Source organism: Talpa occidentalis, unplaced genomic scaffold (genome assembly GCF_014898055.3).
Source record: "Talpa occidentalis isolate TD23 unplaced genomic scaffold, MPIMG_talOcc4v2.1 talOcc4.13, whole genome shotgun sequence".
Classification (NCBI taxonomy): Eukaryota; Metazoa; Chordata; class Mammalia; order Eulipotyphla; family Talpidae; genus Talpa; species Talpa occidentalis.
In genome coordinates, this window is record NW_023601322.1 from 74,397,484 (window position 1) to 74,416,137 (window position 18,654).

The 18,654-nt window shown below is 41.2% G+C and overlaps 3 protein-coding genes across 5 annotated transcripts in view; 2 read left to right on the forward strand and 1 right to left on the reverse strand.

Moving 5' to 3' along the window:
• The window catches only part of KIF3A (kinesin family member 3A), a 196,958-nt gene extending 189,371 nt beyond the window's left edge, over positions 1-7,587 (forward strand). Inside the window, exon 17 of the mRNA XM_054694408.1 lies at positions 7,468-7,587. Coding sequence (XP_054550383.1) covers positions 7,468-7,567 — 100 coding nt within the window. The 3' untranslated portion in view covers positions 7,568-7,587. The remainder of the gene's footprint in view (positions 1-7,467) is intronic.
• The window catches only part of RAD50 (RAD50 double strand break repair protein), a 200,122-nt gene that overhangs the window by 78,350 nt on the left and 103,118 nt on the right, over positions 1-18,654 (reverse strand). The window contains exon 1 of one of the 3 annotated variants that reach the window (XM_054694407.1): positions 3,448-5,154. The exons of 1 other annotated variant lie outside the window; for it this stretch is intronic. Coding sequence is in view for 1 of the 2 variants with exons in the window: in XM_037509366.2 (XP_037365263.1) it covers positions 1,565-1,693 (129 nt within the window). In the remaining variant the exon portion in view is untranslated. Of the gene's footprint in view, positions 1-1,564; positions 1,972-3,447; positions 5,155-18,654 lie in introns of those variants that run through there. One more of the 3 variants, XM_037509366.2, reaches the window with a different exon arrangement.
• On the forward strand, positions 15,638-17,907 carry IL5 (interleukin 5). The gene is made up of 4 exons (XM_037509368.2): positions 15,638-15,781; positions 15,987-16,019; positions 17,290-17,418; positions 17,524-17,907. The coding sequence occupies exons 1-4, from the start codon at positions 15,638-15,640 to the stop codon at positions 17,620-17,622; spliced, it is 405 nt and encodes a 134-aa protein (XP_037365265.1). The 3' UTR covers positions 17,623-17,907.

Consider the following 18,654-nt stretch of genomic DNA (forward strand, 5'->3'; position numbering starts at 1 on the left):
GCATATTGTGTCACTGAAATTTGCTGAGAGTACAACTTAAGTGTTCTCACCAAAGAAAATATAAATGTGGATATACATGTCAATTAACTAAGAGAAATTTCTTTCACAAGGCATACTGTATCAAACCGCCACAGTACAGTTAAAATACCTTTCAATTTTGTGTCATTTATAGTTCAATAAAGTTGAAATTAAAAAAAAAGTTTTAAAAATAAAGTTAACAATTACACAGACCTTACTACGTGCCAGGTATTTTACTACGTTTACATACATTGAGGATCTATTTCAAACATTAATCCTAGGAGGTAATAGCTATTTTTTATCTCCACTTTATAAGAATGTACTGAGTTTTAAGTGACCCTTGCCACACACGGATAGTGGTGAAGCATCACACCTGTAATTTTTTTGGCTTCGGCAGCCAACGTTCAAATGCTATAACTAGACTCTTCTAATAGAGCGCTTAGTACGATATGAGATACAAGCATTTAGTAAATACCATTTTTACATATATAGAAGTAGACAAAAGCCTGGAATTTAAATTTTTTTTAAGATTTATTTATTTATTTGTTTGTTTATTTATACAAGCACAGTCAGAAGCGCGGTAGGGTGAGAGAATTCACCAGAGCCAGAGCGGGGAGCAGAGCAGGCAGAAGGACCGAAGTACACTGCTGAGGGGAACAGCGGGCGGCAGGAGAGGTCTGCGCACCATGTGGGACCCTCAGCCGCGGGCAGCCTCGCAACCCTGCGCTCAACCGCTGCGCCACCGGGGAGGCCCTGGAATTTAACTCTTTACACTAAACCTATGCCTATGCCCATGCTCATTTACAAGCTTTTCACAAATCCCTCATTAAGACTCCTCCCTGTTAAAACGTAACACCTTTGCTTTTTCTCAAGTGGCTCTCCACACCAGGTAGTCTCTTGGGTTCGCACATTCCAGTAACTCTTGCCATTCCAGGGCCCAAGGTAGAATGGTAAGCAACCAGGGCTTTAAAAAGCCACAGTAAATAGGCTGTAACCCAATTTTCTATTTTGATTGGGTAAGAGCATCCTACAGCAAATTAAGTCCCACCACTTGTCATTTTTAAGTTAAGGCATTTATTTCCTATTATGTTTAGACAGTCGGCATACTTAGAAACTTTTTAGATAAACGTGCCATCTTTTATAGCTTTTTAATAAATTCCAGTAGGGGGCAACTATGAGGAGTTTATGCTTGGAGAATGAGGAGTGGGGGCTGGGGAGGAGGGAGGGTCTATGCAGACCAAAGACTTCCTATTAAATGACTAGCAGGGCACCCGCGGTGAAGTCGGCGTCGGTCGCCAGCACAGAACCCCCACGCTGAGGAGCTGGGTCTCACCCACTCCCAACGATGCTGTGGCCTTAAGGCCACGCCAGGTCACTCCCCCCCTGTCGGGCCGGAGTATCACCGAGGCTCAGGCACTTCCCAGAGCCCCAAAAGTGAAGCCATGAGAACTCTTCTCATCCAATGAGCCCTAAACTCCAGATATTTTATTCTCCAGATTCGAAACACGTGAGCACTGTTAACTAGAGGCAGCTGCTCAGGACTTACCGTCTTCCCAGCCCCATTGGGTCCAACCAAAATTGTGAGGGGGCTGAAGAAAGTGATAATTTGCTTATCTTTGTCCTCTATTCCAAAACTCCGCACGCCCAGAATGCTCATCTTTTCGATCCGGGACATGTTTGCAAACGTTTCTTATCTCAACATCAGGGGTCTGGAGCTCGGGGCGCACCAAAGTTGGGCCGTGAGACCCGAGCGGGGCAAAGCGCGGGCCGCCCGAACTCGCGCGTCTCGGGGTCTGGAGGGTCCAGGTGAGGGCGAAAGTTCGGGACGGTCCCCTTTCTCCCACACGGGCTTCCTTCCCGGCTCACTGGCGAGAGCGGGGGTGGGAGGGCCAGCTCGGGGTTGCCCGCGGAAGGCAGCGCACAGCCCGCCAGACGCCGCGACTGACCGCTGGCGCCGATTCCCGCCTCCGCCACCGCCGTCGCCGCGGAGTCACGTGAGTTTTACGTCATGTGCGCGCCCACGCCGCAGGCCCGGGGTACGCCGGGAAGTCGGAGGCCCGCGCGGTGCGCGCAGTGTCCGACCGTAGTACCGCCCACGGGGGCTGCGGGTCTGGGGCTATTGGCTGCAGGCTGCGGACTTCCGGCTCCTTGCTGGGGGCGGGGCAGCTCGGGGAGCAATTAGCTGGGAGGGAGGAGGAAGGCTTGAGGAGCCGCGGTGCCACACCTGCGAACCCTGGGCTCCTGCTACGCGGAGAGGCGGGCTGGGGGTGGGGGGTGTCCGCCAATGTCAAAACTATTTTCCTAGCAATAGTAACATGTTATTTGCTTGTTTCATTCTCAGTGCGTTCCCTGATGTACAGTATTTTCCAGTAGTCACATGACGTGTGGGGATGCTATGGCAATGGTGAAGAGCATGCTTATATAGTCTTGTGCCTTAAAAAAAAAAAACCCTAAATAGGAACTGCTGATTGAGTAAATGTTGATGTAACTCACATGAAAGCTCTTTTGAGTCATCAGTCATTTTTAACACTATACAGAGGTGTTTAAAGCCAAAAGTTTGTGAACTACTGTTGTAGACCCAAAGCCATTTGTAGGGTAAGGAAAAATGTCAGGCTTTTCTGCCCTCCTGCCATCAGGATAGATGATGGATCCTTGCGGTCCTGAATGCATGCCTGATGGTGGGCACCTGGAATAGGGTGTGGGCCTAGGTAGATGGGATTCACCTGGTCTAAGACTGTGCTTTTAAGGGCGGTGTCACTGGGACGCCAGCAGAAGCAGAGAATGACAGAGAGCCCAGAGAGAGTACAGATTTGCTGGGGGCTTGGAGGACTGCCAACCTCTTGGCCCCCCCCCAGCACCCCTGACTGCCACGTACCCGCTGAACCCCAATAAAAACCTGCAAAACCACTGAGGACTCTTGACTCCTCCTTCACCCCGTCTGCATGGGATCAGAGAACCTGCACTGTGTCCTGTTCCTGACCTTATACCATTGCTGCTAGAAACCATAAAGTTATGCAAATAAGTGAGGGAAGTCCAGTCAAGTACTGCCACAGGTAGAAATAGACTAGACATCTTTAAAGTAAAAGAAAGATAAGCGACACAAAATGAATAAGTCCTAGAGATGTGTACATCATAATTCCTGTAATAATACTATATTGTTTATTTTAAAATTTGTTGATAGTAAATCTTGTAACAAAAGATAAAATTGAAAATATGTAATGGAATACTACAACTGTTGTAGAGCAACCCCGATACAAAACGGGGTGCCTGACTGTGGGTCCTCACCCGCGCGCTTAAAAGGACTTATCAATGCTCTACTGCAGGCACACGTGAAAGGTTAATAAAAGGTTTATTTACAAGGGAAGGGGAAATCAGGAAATGTACAGCTCTGGGAGAAAAGTGGGAGACAAAGTTTTAAATGAGTCCTACCCGATCCGCCGATCAGGAATCCCAAAATGGCGCTCTCAGAGTTGGCCGCCAGCCAGGAGCAGTGAAGCCAGGAGGCGAGCAATAGCGAGCCACAGAGAGAGCAAGGCCCACGTGTTTGGTTTTTATAGCCAACCTGGCTGCCCAACTCCACCCTCAGGTCCCAGCCACCCTCCCCTTGGTGGTGATGGGATTTGTCTTTCCCAATGTCCTGATGGCTTTAGTCTGGAGTGGGGGTGGAGTCCACAAAGCCTGTATGAGATTATCTCAGGACATCCTTTCCCCTGCCGCAGACGAGCACAGCGATGGACGATGAGGCCGTCTCAGGGTTGAGAGATTGCGCAGGGTGGTCAGGGATTCGATGAATAAATGACACACAGACACACTTCAAGAGAGTGAAAATCTGAGTGCGTCTTTATTAAGCTAGTGGTCAGTATATATATGTTTTTCTAAAGGCATAGGAACAGTGAACATCAAAGAGATCAGTTTGCTCATAGACTTAGCTTAATTGACAGGGCAGTGATTTATGTCCGAAGTTACATCTGGACCTAGCCTCATTCCTAATTGGACAGGCTATAAATTCTTTCTACTGTTCTATATAATTATTTTCTAGTTGCACTAACTATCATTTTTACTCATAATTAATTGTCATGGGTGAATTTATTTTATAATGCAGTTAATATCAAAGGTACTAAAGTTAAGCACATAATAGAAAGATTATTAAACTAACAATTCTATTATAGCACAGTGTTTAGTAATGTTTCATTTGCATTAGCCTAATTATTAAATTACATATGTTTTTTAATTAGCAATCAATGACCAGAAAAAGGAAAGATTTTAGAAAGACAGTTGTAGCAGAATAAAGTTTGTGGGCCTTGAGAAAGCGAGATAAGGTTCCAGGTGGTCAGCATTTCTTTTAATCATCTTTGTGGCCGCTTTTGATGGTCATTATTTCTTGGCAGGCATTCAGTTTCTCTGCATCTTAGGGAGTTTGCTGTTCTCCCCCTGCGCGCATGGTTCCTTGCCCACGCCGGACCTCAGGGACCATGGCAACAGCCATTAGCCCTGAGGGTCACTGCAGGGGGGGGTGCAGCATTCCCCCTAACAATTCCCCCCTTTCACTTTTTGCCACCATTTCCATGGTGATGAAGATCAAACATATGTATGTTGGGATACAGTTTCAGATGAAAATTTTCCAGGGTTCCAGTCTGAAAGAAAACGAATCCCTCCAGGTAGTGTCCATTGTGGAAAGCAAAAGTCCTCCATTCCTGGAAAAACAGTTCATCAGTCCCAGCCGAAAGAAAACATCTGGAGGCATTAGCCAGAACAAGACAGCAGATATGTCAAAAATACAAGTAGTATTAAAAACAACCCTGCCATGTTCAACAACATGGATGGACGTAGAGGTTATCCTGCTAAGGGAAGCCAGATGAAGAAAGACACTGTATGATGTTACTTATATGAAATATGAAGAAAAAATGAATAAATTAAATAAAACAAACATTAAGACTAAAAGACCAATTAGTAATTACCAGAAGGGAAGGGGAACTGGGTGTGGGTAAATTTGGTATAAGGGATCAATTGTATAGTGAAGGACAAAATTGGAGTTAAAGTGCTGAACTTAATACAGTATATATACCTGCCAATTTTTAATGATGCAAACCTAAAACAATTGTTACACTGCAACATTACTTCAATTTAAAAAAACAAACTAATTTAAAAAATTAAAAAGTAGCAACAGGAAAGTTTATGTGATACTTTAAACCAAAAGATAGAAAATGAAAAATATTAAGTAAATAAGTAGGATGGGGGAAACTTTGGAGGTGAAGGATATTGTAAAGGCAGGACCGGGCACTGAGCAGGTCTTCTGATCCCATGCAGACCGGGTAAAGGAGGAGTTAGAGTCCTCAGTGGTTTTGCAGGTTTTTTATTGGGGTTCACCAGGCATTTGGCAGGCAGGGGTGCTGGCTGGGGGACTGGGAGGCTGGCAGGCCTCCCAGCCCCCAGCAAGTCTTCACTCTATCTGAGCTCTCTGGAGTTCGTTCTGCTGCTTCTCGGCTTGTCTTTCGGCTTGTCTTTCGGTTTGTCTTTCGGCTTGTCTTTCGGCTTGTCTTTCGGCTTCGGCTTCTACTGCTGCTGCTGGCGTCCCCGTGACGCCGCCCTTAAAAAGCACAGTCTTAGCTCAGCTGAATCCCATCTACCTATGCCCACACCCTATTCCAGGTGCCCGCCATCAGGCATGCATTCAGGACAAGGATCCATCATCTATCCTGATGGAGGAAGGGCAGAAAAGCCTGACATTTTCTTTACCCTACAGATATGCTAATGATTCGGATTGTGGTTATAGTTTCACAGGTGTGTACTTATCTGCAGAATGAAGAACGTGCTTATATAGTCAAGTTGTACACATTCAGTATGTATAGCTGCTTGAATATCAGAACAAATTAAAGTAAGGGGAAAAATTACCTTTCTCAAAAATGACAGAGTATTGCTTTTTGGAACCAACTGAATGGAAGAATTTCACATGCAAGGACCCATATGAAAAATTACAAAAACAATAATGAAACATTAAAATAAAAAATAGGAAATACTATCCAATACATCTCGAGACAATAATTTACACAAACTAAAAAAATTCATATGTGAAAGGATGCAAATGGGAAAGGCCCATCTCCTATACCACGTCGCATCAAGTGGTATTCCACTAAGAAAACAAGAAAGCATCAGTTGTTACCATACACATTTTAAATTGCCACTGCAACAAAACAGATTGTCATTATAAAGTAATGCCTATGTGACAAGAAAAATGCAATGAAACAATAGGGAAATATTAAAGCCCATGTAGGGTAAATGAAGTTGGTCAGGCTTTTACACCATTGGCCTCTCTGGCTATCACCTGCGCCTTGATCTTATTAATGTAGAGGGTGAGTAGTTATGGGGCACCTGAACATGGGAGTGCATGCATGTGCAAGTGTGCACACCTGTGCCTAGAGGTCAGGGCTATATGGGTGAGATATAATTACATCAGGGATATAATTGCTCAGAGATGGCTCAGGTGTAACAGCGATGAGAAGCGACAATGAGAGAACGCCAGAGGAAGCCCAGCAAAAAAAGGTTATAGAGATTTTCGTGGCTCAAGTTGATGTCTTGTTTCCTGATGTCTTGTTTCCTCTGCTTAAGTGAAACCTGTGAAAATGATGCCAAGAGTTTCAAAATTCTCCTTCAAATTGCTAGAAACAACAATGAACTTACCCGGCCTGGGCTGGTTGCAAAACAGCCCATTTTAAAAAAAATCAGGTTTATTGAAGCATAATTGATATACAATTCACCTTTTTTCAGGGTACAGGTCCATGAGTTTTGACAAATGTAAACCATCAATACCATTTTTGTTCCACAATCATCTTTTTTTTTTGTTAAAGATTTATTTTTATTTATTTATACAAGCACTGGGTACAGTCAGAAGCGCTCTGGCCAGAGCCAGAGCGGGGAGCAGAGCTGGCAGAAGGACCGAGGTACACTGCTGAGGGAAGCAGCGGGCGGCAGGAGAGGTCTGGTCTGCGCACCACGCGGGACCCTCCTCCAGTTGCCGGGGAGCAGCGGGGGGGGGGGGGGGGGGGGGGGGGCGGGATCAAACGGGCGCTGCGGAGGCTGCGGGCAGCTTTGCAATCCAGCACTCAACCGCTGCGCCACTGGGGAGGCCCCACAATCATCTTTTAAATAAATGCTTGGATACTTGGATATCTTAAGAGGGAAAAAGGCCATCTATCTTTTACTTTCAACTCGAAATTCCAGGAAGATAAAGACCTAGATATTTCTGAAAGTAATATAAGGAAAGACTAGAAATGTAATTGCTCCCCCAGAAAGGAGAATTTCATGACTCATGGTAACAGAAATTAGTAATGACGGTGACAATCAGACATTACGTGTGTCCTGCTGTAATTTTAAGATGAAATAACCCAACCTTTTATGCTGTTTCTTTAAAGCTTACCTTACATCTAATCACAACTTTAAATTTAACTTTAGGTCACAGGAGTTAATGGTTAAACTAATAACAATGCCAGTGTGGACTATGGAGAGCTGTGTGGCGATTCCTCAACCTGCTAAAGATGGAGCTTCCATATGATTCAGCAATTCCACTCCCAGGTATTTACCCAATGGACACAGAAACATTCATTCAAAGGGGCACCAGCACCTCTATGTTTATAGCAGCACTATGTACAATAGCTAAGCTATGGAAACAACCCAAATGCCCAAAAATAGATGACTGGGTCAAGAAGATGTGGTACATATACACAATGGAATATTACTCAGCATTCAAAAAAGATAAACTCATGCAATTTGCAGCACCATGGATGGAGCTGGAAGGGATCATGCTCAGCGAAATAAGCCAGAAACACACTATAAACCAGAGACACACTACAGGGAAGAGGAGGGAGTAGGATCAAAACAAGGGGGGGGGGAGTTGTATGGGGACTATAACCAAGATGAAAATGCATACATTGTGCAAAAATGAAAAATGATGTAAAAATATATAAAATTAAAAAATAATAATAATGGAAAATTTTTTTATAAAAAAAAAAAAATGCCAGTGTGGAAAAGGCAAATCCAGAAGGTGGGCTGTGCTCCATGACACCTGGCCACACTCCCGGGAGATGTGTCGTTAAAACAAGGGCTGTTGTAGATTTTTAAACATTTTTATTTTTAGAAAGGACTATTACAAAATTAAAGAGATTTGAGTTATATGCCACCCAGATGCAACCCTGCATTCTGGTTTGGACATAAAAATATTAAAGGACTATAGGGGAAATGTGGGAAAATTTGAATGAAGACTGAAAATCAAATGTTAAATAAGAATTATTAATTTCATTATATTAGATGTGATATTTTACTATGTAAGAAAATGATCCTTTTTTGAAAAGCATATGAAAGTGCTAATGATACAGTATTATGGTGGAGGGTAAGTGAAAAAGCATCATGCTTTTCTGCCCTCCCGCCATTAGGATTGATGATGGATCCTTGCGGTCCTGAATACATACCTGATGGAGGATACCTGGAGTAGGGTGTGGGCATGCGTAGATGGGATTAACCTGGGCTGAGAGAACAGAACTACCAGAAGGAGCAGAACCACCGGAGAACCACGAGAGAAGCAGAGAGGACGCCCAGACAGAGTGAAGACTTGCTGGGGGCTGGGAGGCCTGCCCCAGCACCCCTGCCTACTGTGTGCCTGGTAAATACCAATAAAAGCCTGAAAAGCCACTGAGGGCCCCAGGACTCCTCCTTTACCCCATCTGCTGGGTCAGAAAACCTGCACTGTGCCCATTCTTGCCATTACATATGGTTTCTGTAATTTAAAATACTTTAGGAAAAAATAGCAACTTACAGGGCAAAAAAATGGACATGATAAAGTAACCAGATTTCATTACAAAATTTATCAACTTTGTAACAAAAGAAACTATAAAGCTAAAATAACAACTCTAGCTGGTGGGTGAAAAGATTAGCAACAAATACCATTAATTCCTAAAATAAAAACTAAAAGGCAAATTCAGTCAGGTACCCAGTTCTCAGTAAATCACTACTGAAAAGTGTTTGTTTTCTTTTGTATGTGTAGGGTAAGGAAGATGTCAGGCTTTTCTGCCCTTCCTCCATCAGGATAGATGATGGATCCTTGTCCTGAATGCATGCCTGATGGTGGGCACCTGGAGTAGGGTGTGGGCATAGGTAGATGGGATTCAGTTGAGTTAAGACTGCTTTTTTAAGGGCGGCGTCGCGGGGACGCCAGCAGCAGCAGCAGCAGCAGCAGCAGCAGCAGCAGTAGTAGAAGCCGAAGCCGAAAGAGAAGCCGAGAAGCAGCAGAACGAACTCCAGAGAGCTCAGATATAGTGAAGACTTGCTGGGGGCTGGGAGGCCTGCCAGCCTCCCAGCCCCCCAGCCAGCACCCCTGCCTGCCATATGCCTGGTGAACCCCAAATAAAAGACCTGCAAAACCACTGAGGACTCTGACTCCTCCTTTACCCGGTCTCCATGGGATCAGAAAACCTGCACTGTGTCCAGTCCTGCCCTTACAGTATGATAATTAATGAAATGGAAAATAAAACTACTTTAAGATATGGGCCTCCCCGGTGGCACAGCAGGTTGAGTGCAGCGCTGTGAAGCTATCCACAGACTCCGCAGTACCCATTTGTAGGGTAAGGAAAAATGTCAGGCTTTTCTGCCCTCCCGCCATCAGGATAGATGATGGATCCTTGCCGTCCTGAATGCATGCCTGATGGCGGGCATCTGGAATGGGGTGTGGGCCTAGGTAGATGGGATTCACCTGGGTTAAGACTGTGCTTTTAAGGGTGGCGTCACGGGGACGCCAATAGAAGCTGAAGCAGAAGCCAAGAGAAGGCCAGAGAGCCCAAAAGAATGAAGACCTACTGGGGGCTGGGAGGCCTCCCAGCCCCTCAGCCCCCCAGTACTCCTGCCTGCTGTGTACCTGGTAATCCCAATAAAAACTTGCAAAACCACTGAGGACTCTGACTCCTCCTTTACCCGGTCTGCTGGATCCTAGAAAACCTGCACCATGTCCATTCCTGCCTTTACACCATTTGATTCCCGGTCGGCCAGGGAGAATCCCACATGGTGAAGCAGACCTCTCCTGCCTCTCCCACTGCTCCCCTCAGCAGTGCTTTTGGTCTGTCTGCCTGTTCTACTCCCCACTCTGTCTCTGGTGAATCCTCTCACCCTCCCACGACTCTGGCCTGTACCCCAGCTCTTGTATAAATAAAAATAAATCTTAAAAAAAAAAAAACTAAGATATGATCTTAACCCCATTAATGAATCTCTTTATCCTTACAATATTGTCTGACATAAATTCTGTCTTTTTCTTACGTTGGTATTGGTACATCACTTTCTTTTGATTAGTATTTGAATGGTAATATTTTTCTATCCCTTGATTTTCAATCTTTTAATATCATTTTGCTTGACGTGTCTCTTGAAAATAGCTGATAGATGATTTTGGAGACAAGTTTTTTTCTGTTGTTTAATAGATGAAATTAACCTGTTTTTAATTATTGTGATTCATGATAAATTTGGACATATTTCTCATATCTTTTTCTGAGCTTTTTCTTTGCTTCCTTTTCTCCTTGCTTGATGTCTGGATTAATTGAACTTCTTTATACTCTTGCTTTAGTCTACTCATTTGAAAGTTATACATTCTATTCCTTTTCTTTTACTGGTTACTCTTAAAATTTTCAGCAGCCTATTTTGAAATTAAAAGTTTATATCTTTAGCATTCTTTCAAGTGGTACAAGAACTATAAAATGCACCAACTAGAATCACTTCTTCCACCTCCCACATTATTATTGTTTAGCATTTTTGTTCCCCATTGTCTTAAAATTCCCTAAATGTAATTTTAACAGTATTACTCAGTTTTACAATATATTTCTCAGTCTCTTTGATTATGAATGCCTCTTGCTCATTTCACTCATTAGCAAAACTATTAAACCCTAGTGCTAAAGGACCTTGCGCAAAAGAAACCTGTCTTATGAGCCTTTGTCAGGAATAAACAAAATTACCCTTGTGAAGGTGGTTTATAAGTAAAAAATATGAGTTTTATTGTTTGTGCATTGAATATTTTCAAAGAATACAATTGTAGGGTACGTTATGGTCAGGCTTTTACACCACCTGCCTCTGTGGCTACACCTGGGGCCTTGAATGCAGAGGGAACTTTGGAGCATGGGCGCAGGGAACGCATGCCTGATGGTGGACACTTGGACTATGGTGTGGGCCTATGTAAGTGTGGACACCTAAGCCTGAAAGCTGAGGCTGTAAGGGCAGCTTCACACAGAGGACAGTGTGTGCCAGAAGATGGTGGAAGGTATTTGTAGGGTAGGGGAAAATGTCAGGCTTTTCTGCCTTCCCACAAGGATAGATGACGGAACCCTGCGGTCCTGAATGCATGGATGGTCCTAATGGCGGGCACCTGGTGTAGAGTGTGGGCATAGGTAGATGAGATTCACCTGGGCTAAGACTGGGCTTTTAAGGGCGGCATCACGGGGACGCCAGCAGCAGAAGCAGAAGCCAAGAGAAGGCCGGAAAGCCCAGAGTGAAGACCAGCTGGGGGCTGGGAGGCCTGCCAGCTTCCTGGCCCCCCAGCACCCCTGCCTGCCATATACCTGGTAATCCCAATAAAAACCTGCAAAACCACTGAGGACTCTGACTCCTCCTTTACCCGGTCTGCTGGATCACAGAAAACCTGCTCAGTGTCATTCCTGTCCTTACAGTACTGCAAGAGAATGTCAGAGTGAACCCAAGAAGACTAAAGATTCGCGAAAGCCCCTTCCACCCTTCGCCCAATTACCTTACAGTTGGTGTACAAAGATCATTAAAACCTGGCCTTCCTGGTGGCGCAACGGGTTAAGATGCAACCTATGGGGGCCTCCTTGTTGGCGCAGGCAGTTGAGTGCAGCGCTGTGAATCTGTCCACAGCCTCTATAGTGCCCGCTCAATCCCCGCCGGCCTCAGAGCAACCCACATGGCGAGCAGACCTCTCCTGTCTCCACCGCTGCTTCCCTCAGCTATGTATTTCGTCAGTCTGCCTGTTCTATTCCTCGCTCTGTCTCTGTGAATCCTCTCACCCTCCCACGCATCTGGCCTGTATCCTGACTCTTGTATAAATAAAAAATAAATCTTAAAAAAAAAAAATGCAACCTATGAAGCTATTGGCAGCCACTGCAGCATGAGTTCGATCCCCGGCAGGGAGCTACCCACATGGTGCAGCAGACCTCTCCTGTTTTACCCGCTGCTCCCCTTAGCAGCGCATTTCAGTCAATCTACCTGTTCTGTTACCCACTCTATCTCTGGTGAATCCTCTCACCCCCCCACACCTCTGGCCTGTACCCCAGCTCTAGTATGCATAAAGAAATAAATCTTTAAAAAAAATCATTAAAACCTGAAAAGGCCATGGAGGGCTCTGGACTCCCCTTTATGGGTCTCCTGAATCAATAGAGAAGCTGTCCTGTGCATTGCTGGAGCAACCACGACAAAAGCTATAAAAATGGTCAAGGAAATGTGTATTTATACAAAGAAATTTGTAGTAACATTATGGAATAGTAAAATAGAAACACAAATGATGAAGTAAACTATGGTATGTCAATTTCATCTACTAGTAGGTAACCTTTGAAATAGTAGATAAGTGAAAGAAGTATTAATGAGCAATAAATAAAGATAAACATAATTTGCAAGTTTTCATTGATTACAACTCCGTAAAACTGCTTTGTCAGCAAGGACTGAAAGGTCATCAAAATACTAATAGTTGTTACACTAAGAGGAAAAAGTTCTGCGTTTATTTTCCTATAACGTTATTTACTTGATAAAAACTATTTTAGAGATATGATTGGGGATTAAAAGGATGGAGGTTAGAATAGGGTGAAAAAAAGAGATATTATCATTTCTCATTTAGTCATCACAAAAATTTTGTGGCATCATGCCCAGTTGATTGATTAGAATCACTTCATAGAAAAGTTATTTGACCTTAAATGATTATAGGGTTAGTGAAAACCACAATTAGGAGTTTTTAGAAACCTGCTGCCAAATAAGAAGGCACTAATTGAGACAAAGATTTTAGGGCAAAATGATGAATGATAACCACTAATACAACTTTTCAACCTTATTCAAAGTCCTTTTTCTAAATTATATAATTAATATTTCTTTAAAAGATGGAGTATTGGTTGCTAATTTCTTTCTTTTCTAAAATAATGTGAGTTTTTAAAAAATGCCATGGTTGTTCACATCGTTTTAATCTCGATGACTGAGCCTTAAGCTTTTGCTCTATTTTTTTTCTAGGAGTCCTGCCAAAGTTTTTTCTATTAATTTCAGACTCCCATCCCAGGGAATAGACTCCTTGAATTTGCAAAGTACTCAAATTAATGTGTTCAACCAGTGCAACCAAGTGCCTGCCTGTTTATTCATTTAGTTTATTCGACAAACATTAACTGAGTGCCCACAATACTCTGGTTCTGGAGGATAAAGAGAGCAATTACATAAAATCTTTATTTTCAAGGAGCTCACAGTCTAGTGGTGAACTAAAATGGTCCCAAGTACATGACATTTATAGGATGCATCATCTTATTAATAATAACAGTAAATATGAACTCTTTTCAACTTGCAATGTTATTTTAATCTTTTTATTTTAATAATTTTAGATTGACAGAAAAGTTGCAAGAATATTATAAAGCTCCTATGTACCCTGAACCCAATTTCCTCTTTAGTTCACTTTACTATGATACTTTGTCACCATGAGGAACCAACTTGGTTCTCAGTTTGGGGGAGATTGGGGGGGGGGTCCTTAGTTTTGATAACTGTCCTTTTTCTGGTCCTGGATCTCATTCAGGATACCACATCACATTTATTCATCATGTCTCCTCAGACTCCGCTGGGTTGTGACAGTTTCTCAGACTTGCTTTGTTTTGGAGAACTTGAGAGTTTTTAATGAGCACTGGTTAGGTATTTTTCTCTTCAATGTGGGTTTGTAGGATGTTTCTCTCATGGTTAGAGAGAGGTTATGGATTTAGAGGAAGATCACACATAAAATAGCATTCTCATCACATCGTATTAAGGGTACATGCTATTAACTATAATTTGATGTCGACCTTGATCACCAGGCTGAGGTTTGCCAGGTTTCTCCAATGTAAAGTTACTTCTCTTAAAACTCCCTTTCCCTACTGAAATGTTTAAAATGAAGTCATCTTGTAACCCACACTTAAGGGGGATTATGCGCCACTTCCTTGAGGCTAGACTATTTATATAATTACTTGGAATTATTGGGCACAGGATATTACAATCTTTACATTAATAAAGCTCTTTCAAATATATTATTTTATGGTTCCTGCCCTGAGTTTGCATTCAGTTTGGGGGAATCAGAGGAAAAGTGAATGACTTATAACATTATAGGAAATATAATTTTGTCCACCCATATTCAGAGCAGCATTAGTCACAGTAGTCAAAATCTGGTAACAACCTAAGTGTCCATCAACAAATGAGTGATTAAACAAAATATGGTGTTTGTAAGTATATGTACCTATAAACACACAAATGGAATATATATATTTATACACAAATGGAATATATGTATATAAACAAAAAGAATGTTTTTCAAACCTGAAAAGGGTGGAAATTCTGACATATGTTACAACTTGGCCGAACATTATGCTAAGTGAAATAAGCCAGTCATAAAAGGATAATTACCATGTGATTTCACTTTTATTAGTTTCCTAGAATGGCCAATTCCATAGGAAGGGTAGAAGTGAGTTGTCAGGGGCTGGATGAATGGGCAATGAGGAGTTGTTCAACCAGAAGAATTTCAGTTTTGCAAGATGAAAAGAGTCCTGGAGATGGATCACATAATTTGTGAGGGTGTTGATGTTATTCACAGTGCACTTAAAAATGTTTAAGATGTTAAATTTTGTGTTTTCTGTATTTCACTACATGTGAATTTTTAAAAAAAAATAGAATTTTGAATAAGAGGGTTTTTTTTTTTAATATATATATAACTAGGATAGAGACCCATAGGTTCATAGGCAATGCCATTTAGTAATGAGCTATTATTCATTGCCTGGCTTCAACCATTTTGGTTATGTTTTTGGTCACTGGAGACAGAAAGGATCCTAATCAAGATTCTTGTGAACACAGCTTGACCCAGGCAAGTGTGATGGTCTCTACTCTAATCACCATCTACCCACCAGTATTTTCAATTCCTTTTAAGACACATCAATCTAGCTACAACTCTGATAGAGCTCAGTCAACCTGAAAATACATTCCCAATATTTATGTACTATAGTGTAAAATTCTACTTAGTGGTTTATATTACACTTCTCCTTTTTACACACATTTTTCAAGAGGAAATTACATCTGATTTTAAGAAACGCAAACATGAGGCAATGATGTATCGGCCCAAAGATTTTCTTTCGTGAAAAGAAAGTGTTTTTAAATGGGGAAAAGCAGGGATTTTTATTATTATTATAAGATAAAAAGTGAAATTATATTTTAAGATACAATGCGTTGGAAACATTTAGTTTCATGATCTGCCATTATTAAGCAATCTCTATCTGATTGTTAGAAATTATTCATTTCCTCAGAGACAGAATAAATTGGGGATACAATCTTGTACTATGCACTTTCTTTGCCTAAAGCAAACGCCGAGCATTTCAGAGCCATGAGAGTGCTTCTGTACTTGAGCTTGCTAGCTATCGAAGCTGCCATGCTCTGTGCCAGTCCTGTAGAAAGTAACATGAATAGACTGGTGGCAGAGACCTTGACACTGCTCTCTACTCATCAAACGCTGCTGATAGGCAATGGGGTAATTTTCCTTTTGATTTCTACAGTTTTCTAAATGCCTAGGTAATCATTTGTGGTGGTTAATTTTTAAAGATCTGTAATTAGTGGTGAAATTATGACAGCAATAATAATATATAATTGATAGCCCTATCACTAGCAATTATTATGTAATTAACTTATGAATTCTAGAGTGTTTTGAAAATGAATACATTTCCTTTTCTTTTCAGACCCTGATGATTCCTATTCCTGAACACAAAAATGTAAGTGACCACATGATTCAGTAAAATGATTGCATAAATAAGTTTATTGTAAGCAATACATTACTTGTCATTAGAACTAGTTAATTTTCTCTATTTTGTTTTTAAGGGTGCTAATATAATTGTATGCACATATAAATATTAGGGATAACTTTATAAAAAATAGAATACATTAAAAAATAAATTAGGCTCTTTGTAAAATTGTCAGTTCTCAATCTCCAAGAGCCTTAAGCAAGGCATTCTTCCCAGAATTCCAAAGGGTGAGAGGTGCCTCCTAGACTCTGTTCAACTCTAACTACTGTCTACATTACTTTAATGTCTTTTTGAAACTCTTGGTAACTTAGGGTTATATTTTTAGAATCATGGTCAGCAGGTATTAACATATACAATGAATACCCTATATTTACAATAATTTCCACATATTTACTTTTTTGTTTTATAATTTTTTAATATTTTATTTGATATAATTCTTACATAATTTTTCATTTTTGCACAATGTATGCATTTTCATTTTGGTTATATTCCCCATACAATCACAACCCCCCCTTATTTTGACTCTAATCCTTCCTCTCCCTGGCCCCCCCCCCCAAGTAGTGTGTCTCTGGTTCATAGTTGCTTATTGATTTTGATTTTTACTTTATTATAATTAGTATTTTTCCTGGTCCCTTATTTAGGTTTTCTAAATTCCTGCTATGAGTGACACCCTCTAGTATTTTTCTTTTTCTTTCTGCCTTATTTTGCTGAGCATGATTCCTTCTAGCTCCATCCATGTTGCTGCAAACTGTATGAGCTTATCTTTTTTGATTGCTGAGTAATATTCCATGGTGTATATGTACCACATGTTCTTGATATTTAAATAATTATGATGAGAAAATGGACTTGCATATGTTTAGAATATGTCATGGTCACATTAAGATATTAAATACATGACTTCATTAGTCTAAATAGAATAAAATTACCAATTAGAACTAGAAAACACTGATGAATGGTTTACTCAAGGAATAATGTAGTTGATTCCACTTCCTAAACATTTTATTTTTGGTTAAGTAATTAATATATATAATTTATAAAATGCCTCATTAATCAAATAAACTTCACCCACTTTTTGGATTTTCTTCTCAGTATGAGGTGGTTTGCTACTTGGAAAAGGAGCAAATTTAAAAACTCTTTGAAGAAAGAAACTCATAAATACCACAAAACAAAGCCTAACATTTGGGATCAAAATTTATACCTTCCTTTAGTTATTGATATTTTAAAAATCTTCCTTATTTAGCACCAACTATGCATTGAAGAAGTTTTTCAGGGGATAGACACATTGAAGAATCAAACTGTGCAAGGAGATGCCGTGGAAAAACTATTCAAAAACTTGTCTTCAATAAAAAAACACATAGACATCCAAAAAGTAAGTTAAAACATTTAGTGGAAACTCATGTATATTTGTCTGGCTGTGCCTATTTTTATAAGAATCAATAGTTTCCTACAATATTAATTGTCTTTTTCTTCACAGAAAAAGTGTGCAGGAGAAAGATGGAGAACACAGCAATTCCTCGACTACCTGCAAGAATTTCTTGGTGTAATAAACACTGAGTGGACAATGGAAAGTTGAGACTAAACTGGCTATTGTTATCAAAAGATTTTGGAGGAGGAAGATATTTTATTGTTATGACAATGAGGGTCAACAAAGGGTGGCACCTTCATGTTCAATGTAATTAAACTTTGGAGGCAAAGTAAAGAATTTGGGGCATACTGCTACATTACCATGTCACACAGGCAGAAAGCAATAATAATAATAATAATAATATTAAAAATTTGAGATAAATTTTAGATATCAGAATCATTGAAATATTTTTCCTCCAGTTGACTCCAGGCAAAATAGATACTTATTTTTCTCTTATTTAATGTAACATTCTATAAAGTGTCTGTTAACTTAATATTATTTATGGAATAATACAGAATTTGGTAATTTAATATTTATTTCATATTAAGCTATCCTCCAATAAAAAAAACTAGACAATTCTGCACCAAGTTGTTGATGGTCTCTGTCTTACTCCTGAGCTTGGAGGGAGGGTCTGCTGGTGTGATGACTGAGCATTCCCATTTTCCTGGTGGCAGAAGTCACAGGGTTGAAAGGCACACATGAGCAGAAGTCATCCAAGAGGTCTTAGCGGTGTTGTGGGTAAGAGGGACCTTTAAAGGCAGGGTCCAAGCCTGATTCCCATTCCTTGGTGTACCCAGGACCTAGGGTGTTGTAGGCTAAGTGTTGGGTGACCAATGAATGAATGAATGCAGAGGCCTTCCAGGACACATCATAGAATCAAAATGAGTTTCTAGGCTTTCTGGGAGGACAGCAGGCTAGTAATGCTTAAGTAGGTCTCTTCTCGGCCTATGAGAAGAATCTGGCAACCAGTCCTACTCAATACCTGCTAGAAGAGGGAGTCAAGAACCCTCGTTGTGGAGTCCAGAGCACTGTAGCCTCACTGTATCAACATTGTGGCAATAACAAAAGGGGCAGAGAAGTGCTGGTAGGCAATTATCTTTAGAAGGCTGGGTTCTAGAAAGGTCCATCATCCCGTATTCCCAGAGACAGAGCAGCATTAGCAGAGTATAACACACTTCAATCTGTCTCCTTATGACTATC